Source organism: Phyllostomus discolor, chromosome X, assembly GCF_004126475.2.
Source record: "Phyllostomus discolor isolate MPI-MPIP mPhyDis1 chromosome X, mPhyDis1.pri.v3, whole genome shotgun sequence".
NCBI classification, from domain to species: domain Eukaryota; kingdom Metazoa; phylum Chordata; class Mammalia; order Chiroptera; family Phyllostomidae; genus Phyllostomus; species Phyllostomus discolor.
Genome location: NC_050198.1, coordinates 99188078 through 99203279, shown reverse-complemented (window position 1 = coordinate 99203279; position 15202 = coordinate 99188078). Strand labels below are relative to the sequence as shown.

The following is a 15202-nucleotide window of genomic DNA, read 5'->3' as shown; positions in this document are numbered from 1 at the left end:
TGCCCTGGCTGGTGTGGCTCAGTTGGCTAGAGTGTTGTCACATAAACTGGAAGATTGCAGGTGTGATTCCCAATCAGGGTACATACCTAGGTTGTGGGTTCTATCCTGATTACTGGTCAAGGCATGAATCATAGGCAACCAATGGATGTTTCTCTCTCACACCAATGTTTATTTCCTTCTCTCTCTCTATCCCTTCCCTCTTTCTAAAATCAATAAGTAGCCCTGGCTGGTGTAGCTCAGTGGATTGGGCACTGGCCTGCAAACCAAAGGGTCACTGGTTCGATTCCCAGTCAGGGCACGTGCCTGGGTTGCAGGCCAGGTCCCCAACAAGGGGCATATGAGAGGCAACTGCATATTGATGTTTCTCTCCCTCTCTTCCTCCCTCCCTTCCCCTCTCTAAAATAAATAAATAAAAACCTAAAAAAATAAAATCAATTAAGTATATCCTCTGAGGATTATTTAATCCGACTGAGGATTAAAAATACATACATATCCTGTAATGGCTTCTTACTAGACACAGAATTAAATCATATCACCATCGGAACCCAAATTCTAAGCAGTTTCTACTCCTCTGCTCCTGTTTTCCTAGAACAATAAATGACTCATCAAATTGTGAGAGGAAATAGATTTTTAATGGAGTTAGTCAATTGAGATCCCCAAAAGGAATGGGAAGAGGATTAATAATAAAAAAGGAAATTGGGGAGTCATCACCCTTGTGGTTGCCTTTACTCTGCTCTTTAGGCTTGGTATCTAATGACCCGCCTTCTACCCTCTTTCCAGCAACTGGGTAGTTTGGGTTAAGATTAAATCTAAGTAAAAGTCCTTTCCTCTCTCGAAGATACAGAATGGGAATCATGCCAGCCACTGCTTAAATGCACACACACACACACACACACACACACACACACACACACACACTAGTTTTCTTCTCTTTATATTTTCTATCAATCAAGCGGACAAAAAAAGTATTAACTAAGTACCATTTACCCAACAGTGTGATAGCTTCTGTGGGTGATGGATGATAACACCCCTTTCTTCAAATAAAATGACTGTGATCCAAAATAGAAAACAGAAAACAGACCAAATCATAACTGTTACAGTTGAAGTGGAAGTGAGACCCCCAGAGTCCTTATTTTCTCTTCAAATCCAGCTGTAGCTGACTTTACCACAGTAGTCCTTGATATATCTCTCTGGCACCCCCAGGGCTCCTCACATTATTTGCCAGCCACCAATCAGGTCCACCCTCTTCATTTCAGAGATGAAGAAACAAATGTCCAGAATGGGAAAGGAACTAGCCCAAGAGCATGCAGCTATAGTCAACTGAGTCCTCTACATGTATAGACTTTCTACATGTATAGAAAGCAATTTGAAATCCAGATGACTGTGTACACAAAAGCTGTCTAGAGACTGGCACTATACCACATTTCTCTAAACTCCATGTCGTCTATTACACTGCTTTGACCATCAGTGGGGCTCGACAATGACATTTACAGGACAAAAAAAAAATGAATGCCAATAGGTAGTAAATTTAGGACACTAATTGTAGTTTTAGTAGATCCCCCACAAAAGAAAGACATTACCATGGTTGCGGGCTGCTTTCATTCACTGAAGTTAAAGTTCATTAAGAATCTGTAAGTGCCAGGACCTGGGAGGGAACTGAGTGCTAAGAAAGGCTTTGTTTCATAATAACAGTAGCTAGCCCTGGCTGGTGTGACTCAGTGGATTGAGCACCAGCCTGCAAGCCAAAGGGTCACCAGTTCAATTCTCAGTCAGGGCATATGCCTGGGTTGCAGACTGACAGACTTAGCTGTCTGGTTTCTTGAGTGACTCTGGCCTAACACAAACCAGGTTCCCAGCAGTGGGCACATGAGGGCAACCACACATTGATGTTTCTCTCCCTCTCTTTCTCTCTCCTTTCCCCTCTCTCTAAAAATAAATAAATAAATAAATAAATAAAATCTTTAAAAATAGTAACTATTATTACTGGGGGTGGGGGTCTATTACATTCCAGCAACTGTGTTAGGAATTCTACATGCTAATTTAATTGTAACTACAGCCATATCAATAAGGTATGGTTAGCTTCATTTTTACAGATGAATATTTTTAGGCTAGGAGAAGTAAAATGTATACCCCAAGTTCACAAAGCCAAGTGGAAAATCCACTGTGCTAAGCCTAATCACCTTTCCACCAGACTAAGGAACTTTCCTCATATAATGCATTTTAAGCCTTGGAAAACAAATTAATAGGGTGAATTCTTGTCCTAGGTCAGTCACTAATTTCAGAATGAAAAAAGGGTACATTGTGGAACTTCTCAGAACCTTGGAAATTCTGCGTGAGGATTGGGACTCAGTAGAGTTGTTGGATGACTTCATGAGATGAAATCTGTGGAACATTTGGTGGCACAAGTGAGGAAAGCATCCATATCATTAAACGCCTAATTTTATGTGGAAAACTTCCAATGAAACCCTCCCACAGGGCTAAAGTATAGCTGGTATGGTCACAGAATCCCAGGAAAACCACAGAATATTTCCTTAGGTTTTCCCACAATTACTGGGGCCACAGTTTTACTTAACTGTTGATCCAAGATTTTTTAAAGATTTTATTTATTTATTTTTAGAGAGAAGGGAAGGAAGGGAGAGAGAGAGAGAGAGAGAGAAACATGATATATGAGAGATACCTTGATCTTTTGCCTCTCACACACTCCCAACTGGGGTCCTGGCTCACAACCCAGGCATGTGCCCTGACTGGGAATCGAACAGGCAACCATTTGATTTGCAGGCTGGCACTCAATCCACTGAGCCACACCAGCCAGGGCTGATCCAGAATTTTTGACCTTCATAGGCCACAGCCTCTCTAGTCAGAACCCTGGGCCAAGACAAAACACATTAACTGGCTGACATCTTTCCAATGGCTCTTTGCTGGCTAATGTGGGGAGGGTAGAGGTTCTGAAAAAATGGATTATCCACTCCTGGGGCAAACTTGGTAGGCTCGTCTGTCACCCAGCTCCAGAGGTGACTTAGCTGCAGCACTCACTCAATAAGCAGGGTAAGACAGCTGGGACATCAAGGGAAGACAGTGACTGGTAGAGATGGCTAGAAAACTGCTCAGATTTGTTGATGAGCTAAGGGAATGGTAAGAAGCAGACAGATCCAGAATGCATCATATAGGCATAATACACCAGGTCTTACTGACACAGTGATTTTCCAAGTGTGGTCCCTGGACAAGCAACGGCATTGCCTGGGAACTTGTTAGAAATGCAGATTCTCAGGTCCCACCTCATATTTACTGAATCAGAGACTCAAGATGGGAACCAGTAACCTCTGTTTCAATGACCCTCAAGATAAAGCCTAATGCACAATTGGGTTTGATAATCACTGTGCTAATGTTTCACATGCAGGGGGTCAGGAGAGTAAGGAATGAAGACTATAATTCCAGATTTGGGGATGGGGTGACATTTTGTACTATTGGGGAAGACTAAGAAGAATGTTTGGGGGCAGGCGAGGTGCAATTGAGAGTTCTGTTGGGGCCTGTTTGGGATGCCAGATATATCCAGTGCAGTTGGTTAAGTGGGAAGTTGGATAGTGAGTCAAACTCAGAGGAGAGATCAGAGCTACTCATCTTGATTCTAAGCTTCTTAAGAATAGGTCTAATTCATCTTTCTGGTTCCCACAGAATACCCCACCCATGTGTATGGCCCAGAGCAGGTGCCTGGTAACTGTCACTGAATAAAACAAAACAAAACAAAGCAAAACAAAACAAAACAAACCCAGCTTTTTCTTCTTTCTCTGGTCTGGTGAGAACACTGCCTAAATACCAAGTGTTCTTCCATTTAATATTTATTTGCACATCTGGAAAAACAGCTACTGTCAAAACAGCAGTTTCATAGAACAGTTCACCTTGAAGGCTTTCTTATATAGCTCATTACCAAATGCCATTTCCTTTCCATTCCCTCTCCTATGGTTGGTATTGTTTCGCTTGAACTGCCCGTCTCTAAGTCCCAGAGGTCTCAGCTGTCCTGTAATTTGCTGTTGAGTGAGCACTCAAGCCAGTGACAGAGAAGCCTGCTGAAGCTGCTACAGCAATGATGGAGGGATGGGAGGAAAGAAGGAAGGAAGAAGGAAGGAAGGAAGGAAGGAAGGAAGGAAGGAAGGAAGGAAGGAAGGAAGGAAGGAAGGAAGGAAGGAAGGAAGGAAGGAAGGAAAAAAGTAAGAAAGCACATCAATACAAAGTTTTATCATAAGGTGAAATAACTTGAGTGTTATAATAAATCTCCCTGTGGGGACCCAAAGGGGTAGTGATTCATTTGGACTGTGGAATTTGAGGTTTTAAGCAAGAAGGGGTGTTTGTTCTTGGTCTTCCTTGAAGAATGAGCAGAATTCAACAGCCATGGAATGATGGAAGCACATTCAAGAATAAAGGATCAGCATTGACAAAGGCCTAGAGGGATGGAAATTTATGACACAGGAACTTCTGCGTGGACAAAGGATAGGGTAAACGAAAATTGGAGAGGATCATCTGGGACAGACTTGTGAGAGACAGGGGCATGAATACAATAGCCGCAATTATAGACAAATGCCTGTCCAAAAGACATACAGCAACAAATATCCTACAGTGAGAAATGAGCTTCACATTGTGACCGAATACACACGTGCATGATATAAAGCAGAAACGAGTTTCCACAAAGAATACCTGTCATTTCTTATGCAACTGTTTGCTGATATTTTCTATCTAGTTCTTTTATGTTTTTATTAAATTTATTGGGGTGGCATTGGTTAATAAGATCATACAGGTTTCAAGTGCGCAATTCTATGATACATCATCTGTATGTTGCACTGTTTGCCCACCATCCAAAGTAAAATCTTCCATCACCATATATTAGGCCCTCCACCCCCTTCCCTCTAGTAACTACCATATTATTTTCTGTGTCTATGAGTTTCAGTTTATATCCCACATGTGAGTGGAATCGTATGGTTAGCTTTGTCTGACTTATTTCGCTTAGCATGATATTCTCAAGGTCCATCCAGTATTTCATCTTTTCTTATGGCTGAGTAGTATTCCATTGTGTACATGACCAAATCTTCTTTATCCAATCATCTATAGCACAGGTGGCAAACAAAAGGCCAGTGGGCTGAATCCGGCCCTCCACTTTGTTTACCCGGCCCGCACCTTGTCTCTGCCCAGGAGCAGCACAGAGCTCCTTGCCCCTAGTTAAGGAGTAGTTACATTTATACAGGCCTAAAGTTACATTTGGCCCTTGGAAGGCAACCGCGAGGCTGCTGTGCCCCACCCCAGGTGAAAATGAGTTTGACACCCCTGCTCTATAGAAAGACAATTTGGCTGTCTCCATGTCTTGACCACTGTAAATTTTTGCTGCAGTGAACATAGGGGTGCATATGTCCTTGTGAATAAATGTTTTTGAGTTTTTTAGGCAGATACCCAGAAGAGGGATTGTCGGGTCATATGGTAACTCTATTCTAAATTTTTTGCAGAACCACAAAAATCCTTTTTACAAATGCTACTAGCAACTAATTTCTTTCATGATGTACTAATGGTTCATGGCTTGTGATTTGAAAAATACTGTTATAAGCGATGGGAAGTCAGTGAATGTGTTTGAGGAATAACAACACCAGTGCTTTAGGAAGGTTTTTCTCCTAGTGTGGATGGCATGGAAGATGGCAGGGGGGAGGGGAATGAAGACAAAAACATTTTCTAGGTGAAAATGGATACAGCATGATAAATATCCAGTCATGACGAAGGTGTAGACTGGGGCAGTGAGTATGGAGGTAGAGAGTGGGGCAGCAATGTGAGTCAGATGTTGAAGGCAAAAGCAGTAGGACTCGCAAAGTGACCAAGAGGTTTCAATGTGAGGGAACTATGCAGAGTGATAGCATTAAACCAGAGGTTTAGGTGCAGGAGCTGGATTGGGGCAGGGAGAGAGAAAGTCTGAAGTGTTAGCCCATTTGAGTTGTGTCTGGGGACTTACAAGGTAGACAAGTTCAACAGGCTGTGGGATGTATTAGGCTGAAGCTTGGAAGGAAGTTGGGGTAGAGACGGGGACCTGGGGGGTAATATTGAAAGCCACGGGAGTACAAGCAGTTACTCAGGAGAGCATGCAGGGAGAAAAAGAGCACCCAGGATAACAACTTACACTTAAGAGGATCTACTTAACACCATAATATGTCCTTCCAAAATGAGTTTTTCCTAAGTGAGGGAAGCTTGTTGTGTATGGATACATGTGCAATAGAAACATGGGTGTGTACAATGTGTACATATGGATGGCATACACATGGTGAGGAGATATTAGTGTGCATTTGGGGAGCTAGGGAAGGGCTCTGGTTGATCCAGTGGTGGCTGCACTTCCTTTCTCTCCTTCATGGCTTCTTCTCCTTTCCTTCCTTCTTTTCCATCTCCCTTTTTTTGAGCCATTCTTCACTTCCCCTTTCCACATATCCACACAGTCCTTCTTCACCCCTTGAAAGCTTAGGGAATGGATGGGCAAAATAGACCAGTGTGGAATTGGGGGGATAAGGTCTGGAGCACAGTGTTGGGAGTGTGGTTGGGATTGGGAGGAAAGACAGGGCTGGGCATGGGGTCAGAGTCAGGTATGTGGAATGGTCTGTGGTGGGAGAATCCATTCCCGAGACACCCCCCACTTCCAGTTCTGCCATCAGCGTATGTGAGAACGGAGTATGCATGTGTGTATCTCAGGGCCTGCGCCTGGGGTTGTGTTTGGCTCTCAGTTTGACATTATCAGGTATTTAGGGGATACTGTCATCATCCCTGCTACTTCTACCCACAAATAACATTACCATTATTTTTTTAACAGTAATAGGAGGCTCTGTTTATACCTTTAAGGGGTTTAGCAGTAGAGTAATGGACTTAATGTGAATAACGGTTAATCAGATTATCAGCATTTGTTGAAATGCATATGCCATATGAATAAGATATAGTCTCTCTTTCCTTTATGTATTACCATAGATGAGTTACTTAAACCCTGAATCCTCGGTGTCTTTATCTGTAAAATGGGGATCATTCCCACCACAGATTTCCATTAGAAAGGTTAAGTATTAAATGAGACAAGAGCTTTGAAATTAGTAGGTGTCCAACAAATGTTAGTTCCTTTCCCCAGTTCCTTCTACCTCTTCCTTTGCCTCTTCCTTCTTTCTATCTCCCATGCATGTTTACCTGTACATATGTGAACATCAAGTACCTATATGTAGTACTTTCCCCATTTGAAATTCTCAAACCAAGTGATGTAGCCTTTCCATATTACTGTAAAACTGTCAAAAGCAGGATGATTTAAATCACTTTTGGTGTATGTACATCTAGAGTTGTTATGTCTTGGTGGACTGACCTTTCTCATTAGGTAATGTCCAACTTTGTCCCTGGGTATTTTCTTTGCTCTGGAATCTGCTTTATCTGATATTAATATAGTTGTTCCCGCTCTTTTGATTGATGTTTGCATGACATCTTTTTCTATCCTTTTTACTCACAACCTACTTGCTCATTATATTTGAAGTAAATTTACTGTAGATAGCATATAGGTGGGTCATGGTTTCTAAGTCCATTCTGTCTTTTAATTGGGGTATTTAGACCATTTATATTCAACATAATTATCAATATGTTAAGCCTACTGTTTTATTTTTTGTGATTTGTTTGTTGTCTCTGTTTTTAGGTTTTCTGTCTTCTTTGTCCTGCCTTCCTCTGGTTGACTTGAACATTTTTTCAAATTCCATTTTGGTTTATCCATAATGTATTTTAGTGCATCTTTCTGTACAGCTTTTTTAGCATTTTCTATGAGTATAACATACATAATTTATCATAGTCTTCTGATGTCATCATTTTACCAGTTCAAGTGAAATATAGAAACCTTACCTCCATTTTATATCCCTTTATTCTCTTGTTTATAATATGTCTTAAATATCTCCTCTACATACATTGAGAACATGAAACTGAGATAAATTTTGATCCAATCATCAGGCAATTCAGACAATTTAAGAGGAAAAGAATTCTGGTGTATTTACCTGTGTTTTTGCCTACTGTGTTCTTTCATTCAAGGCTCCTTCTTTTATTGTTTCTTTTGGTATAAGAACTTACTTCAGTCATTCTTTTAGGCTAGATATCCTATAGATAAAGTCCCTGTTTCCTTTCATCTAAGAATGTCTTGATTATCTCTATTCCTTTTGTTAAAGATTTTATCTATTTATTTTTAGAGAGGGAAGGGAGGGAGAAAGAGAGAGAGAGAAACATCAATGTGCAGTTGCTGGGGGCCATGGCCTGCAACCCAGGCATGTGCTCTGACTGGGAATCGAATCTGCAACACTTTGGTCCGCAGCCTGCGCTCAATCCACTGAGCTACGCCAGCCAGGGCTGATTATCTCTATTCTTGAAAGGTATTATCACTGGACATAAGATTCTGGGGTGATGATTCTTTCTCTTCAGCACTTGAAAAATGTTGTGCCACGTCCCCCTAGGACTTCATCAGTTTCTGATAAGACATCTGCTAATATTCTTCCCCTCTTCCCCCATCTGCCTGCTGTGAAGGTATAGGTAAGGTGTTGTTTCCCTTTAGCTGCTTTCTAGATCTTTTCTTTGCCTTTTGTTTTCAGAAGGTTGACTATGATGTTTCTTGATGTGAATTTCTTTCAGTTTATCCTGACGGTGTTTGCTTAGCTTCTTGAATCTGGAGGTTTGTCCTTTGCTCAGTTTGCAAAGTTTTTATCCACTATTTCTTTATGTACTTTTCCAGTCCTGCCCTCTTTCTTCTGTGAGATTCTGTTGACATGAATGTTAACATGAATATAACTATTAACGTGAACGTAAATAGTCCCACAGGTGTGGAGGCTCTGCTCAATGCATTCTTTTTTATCTTCTTCTTTTTTAAAATCTAATTTCCCCACTATTCAGACTGGGTGATTTCTATTGTTTTATATTTAAGTTGCCTGATTATTTCCTCTGAATCCCCCATCTTTCTGTTGAGCAAGATTTTAGACAATGGAACACTACTCAGCCATAAGAAAAGATGAAATACTTCCATTTGCAACCACATGGATGGGCCTTGAGAAGATCATGCAAAGCGAAATAAGTCAGACAGAAAATGTTAAAGACTATATGATTCATCCATATGTGGGATATGAAACAGAAAGCAGCAAATGAACAAACAAGACAAACAAATAAAAACAAATAAACAACAATAGAGTGGTTACCAGAGGGGGGATAGTGAAGGGTAAACGGGGTCAAATATATGGTGATGGAAGATGACATGACTGTGGGTGGTGAGCACATAATGCAATATACCAATCATGTATCATAGAAATGGACACTTGAAGCCTGTATAATCTTGTCACTCCAACAAATTTACTTTAAAGAAAAGATTTTAGCTTTAGTTGGCATGACTCAGTGGATTAAGCACCAGCATAAGAACCAAAATATTGCCAGTTTGATTCCCAGGCAGGGCCCATGCCTGAGGTGCAGGCTGGGTCCCCAGTTGGGGGCCAGTAGAAGTCTAGGTTCTTCACTGGGTCTGTGACATCCAGGTTGGGGATGAATTCAGCCCTCTCTCTAGGCCTCTGATGATCCCATCCCAGGTATTAGTGGTAGGAATGCCTGGTTTGAAACTGCATTTGGTCTTCACTGGGACAGATCCCTTTCCCTTGCTCCCAACTATTCCTTCTCTTGGGCTTGGGCAAGGGCTTCTTTAAAGTATAGTGAGAGTAAAAGTTTAGGCTTTCCACTTGCATACCTAATCTTCTTTTCCGACCTGGACCGGTTCACCCTTCCTTTGGCAACCTGGTGGTCCCCCGCTCCCAGGAGGCCACCATATTAATGCTGAACTTAGTGCAGATACCAGATCGGCATAGCATACTATAGCCCAGGACTCCTGGACTCAAGCAATCCTCCTGCTTCAGACTCCTGCTGGGACTACAGGTTCAGGCCAGGGTGCCAGGCTGCACACCTAATCTTATTAGCTACATTGTTATCATGACAGCTGGCCTTTTCCTGTACTGTTACCTCACTCCTTATCTCCTGATGCTTTCACAGAAAAAACTGAAGCATGCCCCCTCTCTCCATCATTTCTCAGACTCTCTATAGGACAGAGTGGGAAGACCAGAGCCTCCGTATGCAGATTGACTGGGTTTCTGTCAAAATTTGGCATTTTCAAGCTGTTTGGCTTTGGAAGTTACTTAAAATTTCTGAGCCTCTGTCTCCCCAGTTGTAAGGGAGGTGTTGGGAGCTCTCAGATCTCTCACTGAAATGAGCAACAGCAGGTCAAAGGGCTTGAGACACCAGGGGTTCAATAAACAATAGTTCCCTTCCTTTTACTCACTTGCATAAGTAAAGATACAACTCCTCTAAAGGACAAAAAATGTCAAAGTGCATCCCCATTACCATAAAGTGGGGTCTCATTCTAGGTATTCTCTCCAAGGGTTAATTTAGATCTCTTGGTCACAGTCTTATTTCTTAAATAGACACACTTCATATCCTCCCCTCTTTTTCTCTAGATTGCTGGAAAACACTAAAGGGAGACAGCTGGATGCCCCCATGCCACCCTCAGAATGAAGGTGGAAGCTGGAGGCAGTGCTCTGGCAGAGAAGGGCAGGTGAAGGAAGGCCTGATACCAGCCCAGGCAGTCTACTTGGCCGGGTGCTATTGTGTTCTGAGCAAAGACAACATCGTCGCCTAGCCAAAGCCACTCCCAGAGGGAAGGAGGGGTAGGGGGCACAGGCAACTCCCACTTTTCCTGCCTGCCCCTTAACCTCTGGCGCCTCAGAGCAGCTGGTGAGATCTTGCCAACTGATGCGGGACCTCCTCCCCTGTCTCCTTCGCTCCCATCCCCTTTCTGGAGCACGGGATAGGAGGGGAAGAAAGTGGTGAATGAGTGAAAGCAAATACACACGCGCCAGCATTCGCCATCCTCCCAATCTTGGCCGGCTGGGATTCCTCAGCACTCTCAGCCTGTAGTTCCTGGAAGCCCCAACGCGCTACACTCTGCTCTCAAAATGCTCACCCATGCTCCAGGTCCTGAAGTTCAATGGGAGACTGAAAAAAATCTCGACACCTAAAGAACACGGAGCCAAGTACACCTTGGAGCAAACACTAAAAAAAATAATGGGTCCAAGAATGCCATCCCCCAACTCCCACCCCAAGAAGATAAAAGTGTCTTGGGATCAACAGCCCCTTCCCTCCGCCTTGTGTCTCTATCTGGCTTCCTCAGCCACATCTGGCGAGGTCTCTCTTCATCAGTTGCTCTGTTTCTCTGTCTCTCTCTAAGCTGTCTCGGCTCTCTCCAGCCTCTTTCCCATCCTTGAAATCCGTGGTGTACGGGGCTCCTTTCCCACCCCCCTCAGCAAGTAGCCCAACAATAGGTACTTTACAAGGTAACTCAGCCCTATCCCTCAGCAAGGGATGGGGGGCGGCTTCAAGGGGGCCTGGGGTGCTGCAACATTCCACTTACCTGATCTCTTTAATGCTTTCCAATTTGCACATTATTTCTTGCTCATCTGCCATGCTTTTCACTTTCAATTTCACGTCCCGAGAAATGTACAAACACACAAATCCAGGGATACAATAGACACAATGTAATCACCTCCTCCCGGCATGGGGCTCTGAGTCTGTGCGGTAGGGACTCGAAGAAGGCCTGGGAGCTGTAGTCACTGCTCTCTGGCCAGCCAGGCAGCCCTACGGCTTACAGGACTACAAATCCCAGAAGACCAAGCGAGACACGCCTGTTTCTTTTCCTGCAGCCGCACTTTAAATCAATTTGTCACAGATAATTATGTCAAAGGTTGTGAAGAGTGCAAGGGAATGGTAAGAACTGAGTGGAGGGGCCTGAAAATGAGGAGTTATTGCTTAATGAATACATATTTTCTGTTTGTGGGGTGATGAAAAAGCTTTTAAAATAGTGGTAATGGTTGCACAGCATTGTGCAAGTAATTAATGCCTCTGAATTGTGTGCATTGTATACTTAACAATGGTTAAATTGCATATTTATGTTATATATATTTACCACAATTGAACTAATTTAAAAATGGATTTCCTTGTATCTTTCTTTCATGAATTAAAACCCAGCACTAGAAGAATCCCAAATCATAGCAATGAAGACTTACTGATTGCATAGTAGAAAAAGTCAGTCTCTCATCAGTCAATAAGAATTTCAAGTATATTTAAATGAGCCTAAGTGATTGAATTGAGAACGTTGGGCTTGAGAAGTATCCCATAGCATACTGAGTGTGCCCTGGTGCCCACACAATCCATCAAAATGTATTTATTGTGCACACTTTATATGTTTTCCCTGGATAATGAATTTACTTCCATGGTTTCATGACCATTTGTATGTTTGTGACCCCTAAATCTTCACTTCCAGCTTAGAACTATCTAACTTCAGATTCATATATCCAACTGCTTGCTGGACATCTTCATCTAGATATTTTATAGCCTTCTCACATTCAACATATCCAAAATTCATCACTTACATTCTCCCCTGACACACATGTACCAATCTTTTCCTCCTGAATATCAGTGGGTACACCTGAGTGCAGTCCAGAAATAGAAAGCATATCAGTTATTAATACAAAGATTATAATATTTAAAAGGGCAGTTTCATTTTTAATGTTTTGAGGTAACTCCATACTGCTTTCCACAGTGGCTGCACCCGTTTCCATTCCCACCAACAGTGCACTAGAGTACCCTTTTCTCCACATCCTCACTAACCCTTGTTGTTTGTTGATTTCAATGATAGTCATTCTGTCCATGACTTTTTTCTTTTTTTCTTTTTTGCTCCATTCCTCCACTCCCACACCTAGCCCCCTGCCTCCCAACAGCTGTCAGCCTGCTCTCTATGAATCTGTCTCTGTTTCGCTTGTTAGTTCATTTTGTTGATTAGATTCCCCATATGAGTAAAATAATGTGGTGCTCATCTTTGTCGGGATGGCTTTTTTCACTTAGCATAATGCTCCCCAGGTCCATCCATGCCAGCACAAAGGGTAAGATTTCCTTTTTTAAGGCTGAGTAGTATTCCATTGTGTTAATGTAAATGGTGATGGACACAGACTTAACTTGGGGTGGTGAACACAATATGGTGTACAGATGATGTGTTGTAGAATTGTGCACCTAAAACCTGTATAATTTTGTTACCCAGTGTCACCCCAATAAATTCAAGTTTTAAAAGGTTTTAAAAAATACCTGTATCAAGGAGGTTACTTTGGTTGCAAGCAAGAGAAAATGCCCTTGGCTAATTTAAGTAAAAAGGAAATGGGAAGCTACCTGGGAGACACAGAATCAATGGGAAGTCTGCAAAAGCATAAGAACTAAGGGTAGCTCCGGAGACCAGATAGCAAGAGCTATCAGTTGACTGAATCAACTCCAAATATTTTCCCCATAGCCAACTGCTTCAAGTTTTATAGTTTCAGAAGACAGTATAATTGACCAAGCTTTGGTCATGAATCTGCCCTTTAGCTGGATGGTGGGGCAGAGCATTTCCCTTGACTGATAATCTTACCAAGTCTACACACAATGATGTAGAGAGGCCATTCAAAAAACAAAATGAGAGTGATACTACCAAAGGAAGGGGAAATGAATGCTGAGTAACAAAAATACCCCCACAAAGATTAACTAGAGCACCCAAAAGAGAAACCTATTGACTTTCGTTCTCATGGCTTATTTTCAATAAGGCCTCAAGTTTGGTCATTATTCCTCTTTCAAATCTTTCCAATCCACCCACTTCTATCTATCTTGACTCCCATTACCTTAATTCAAGCCCCATCATCTCATACCTTGGTTAATGTAACACTCTCCAGTCTTGCTTACCTGCTCTTTGTTGCTTTCAATGCATTCCCCACACAGTTGTCAGAGTAGTCCCTCTAAAATGATAATCTTATTTATGCCCTTCTGGTAGTCGAGTAACTCACCTGGTTCTATCTAATCCCTTTTCTGGTGCCCATAAAATCCCATCTAAGGCTCCTATAGCTCTCAGGGAAAAAATTCAGAGTGTCTGATTTGTTGGCCTTTGCCTAACCGTCTGGCTTCATTTCATATCACTTCCCAGAATACCCCTTATCCTCAGCCACAAGTAACTACTTTTTTATTACATGGGACATTCAAACAGAATTAGACTACATTAAGACACCATCCTGGAAAGGGTCTTACCTAGTTTTATCATTTCTGGGAATTAGAATCTTGGCATTAATGGTAAGGAAGATGCTATATGTTAGGAGATAATCCATAATGGGTCTCTCACACCTCTGCACATTTTGCAAGCAGAGGTACTAATAGCCTTTTTGTTTTCAACTATCTCTGCAAGGATATTTTCATAGAGAAAACCTTGCAAAGTAGAGATAGTGTCTTCCTCCAGAGCAAAGAGCAGCTTGGTTTACTGCCCAGTATAATAAAGGAAATGTCTCCCCTCAAAACAAAAGTCAGGCAGGTTTGCTCACTTCCCATTATAAAAGATCAGGTTCCCTAACAAAGCTCAGGGTTCCTCATTTTGACACAAACCCATTACATGTGCGACACCCACCTGAGTCCCTCTACGTGACCCCTGTGGGACTTGGGTGGCATGCAGAAACAACATAAACATGCTGTTCATGCTGCTTGCTGTGCCGTGAGTAGTGAGTTCCTTTGTCTTTAACTCAGGAGTTTCATGTCTTCTGTTAGCACCTGTGAAATAGCGCCAAGGTAAACTATCTTGCAAAATAGGGTAAAATTCTCAGACTCGTCATGGTTCTTGACACTACACAGTCTAGAGAGGAAAGTGTGCAGGGGTCACATTGAATTCTAAAATTTGCAAAGACAGCAAAAGAACATGTTGGGATTTATTGAACCCATATTTGGGCATAAAAATGTGAGTTTTAATTATCCATTAACCTAAGCTAATGTATTAAAAAACATTAAAAAGTGTATCAACTTCCAAGTACTCATCATTCATAAATTAGTATATACCCATAGTTTCTCTTTTGGTCCTGTCTAAATCTCTTCTCTTTGATCTGGTTCTGTTAACTTCTACCTTGAAATTGGTTGTCTTATTACTTTAGGATCCTTATTATTATTTGCTTCTCTGTTCGTACATATGATATGATCAATGCATACTCAGATTGCAAAAAGTATAAATTTACTTTTCTACAACCAAACTAGCACTACCTCCAGCCCCCTTTCTGTCAAGAGACACAAAAAATGTAGTCTAGTCAAGTCCTGATACATTATTAAG

General features: G+C 41.9%; 1 protein-coding gene across 2 annotated transcripts in view; it reads right to left on the bottom strand.

The window, feature by feature from the left end:
- The window catches only part of ZC4H2 (zinc finger C4H2-type containing), a 31875-nt gene extending 20219 nt beyond the window's left edge, over window positions 1-11656 (bottom strand). Inside the window, exon 1 of one of the 2 annotated variants that reach the window (XM_028523084.2) lies at window positions 11456-11656. In XM_028523084.2, the coding sequence (XP_028378885.1) occupies window positions 11456-11508 (53 nt within the window). In that variant the 5' untranslated portion in view covers window positions 11509-11656. The remainder of the gene's footprint in view (window positions 1-11455) is intronic. The other variant, XM_028523083.2, reaches the window with a different exon arrangement.
- Window positions 11657-15202: the final 3546 nt, after the last annotated feature.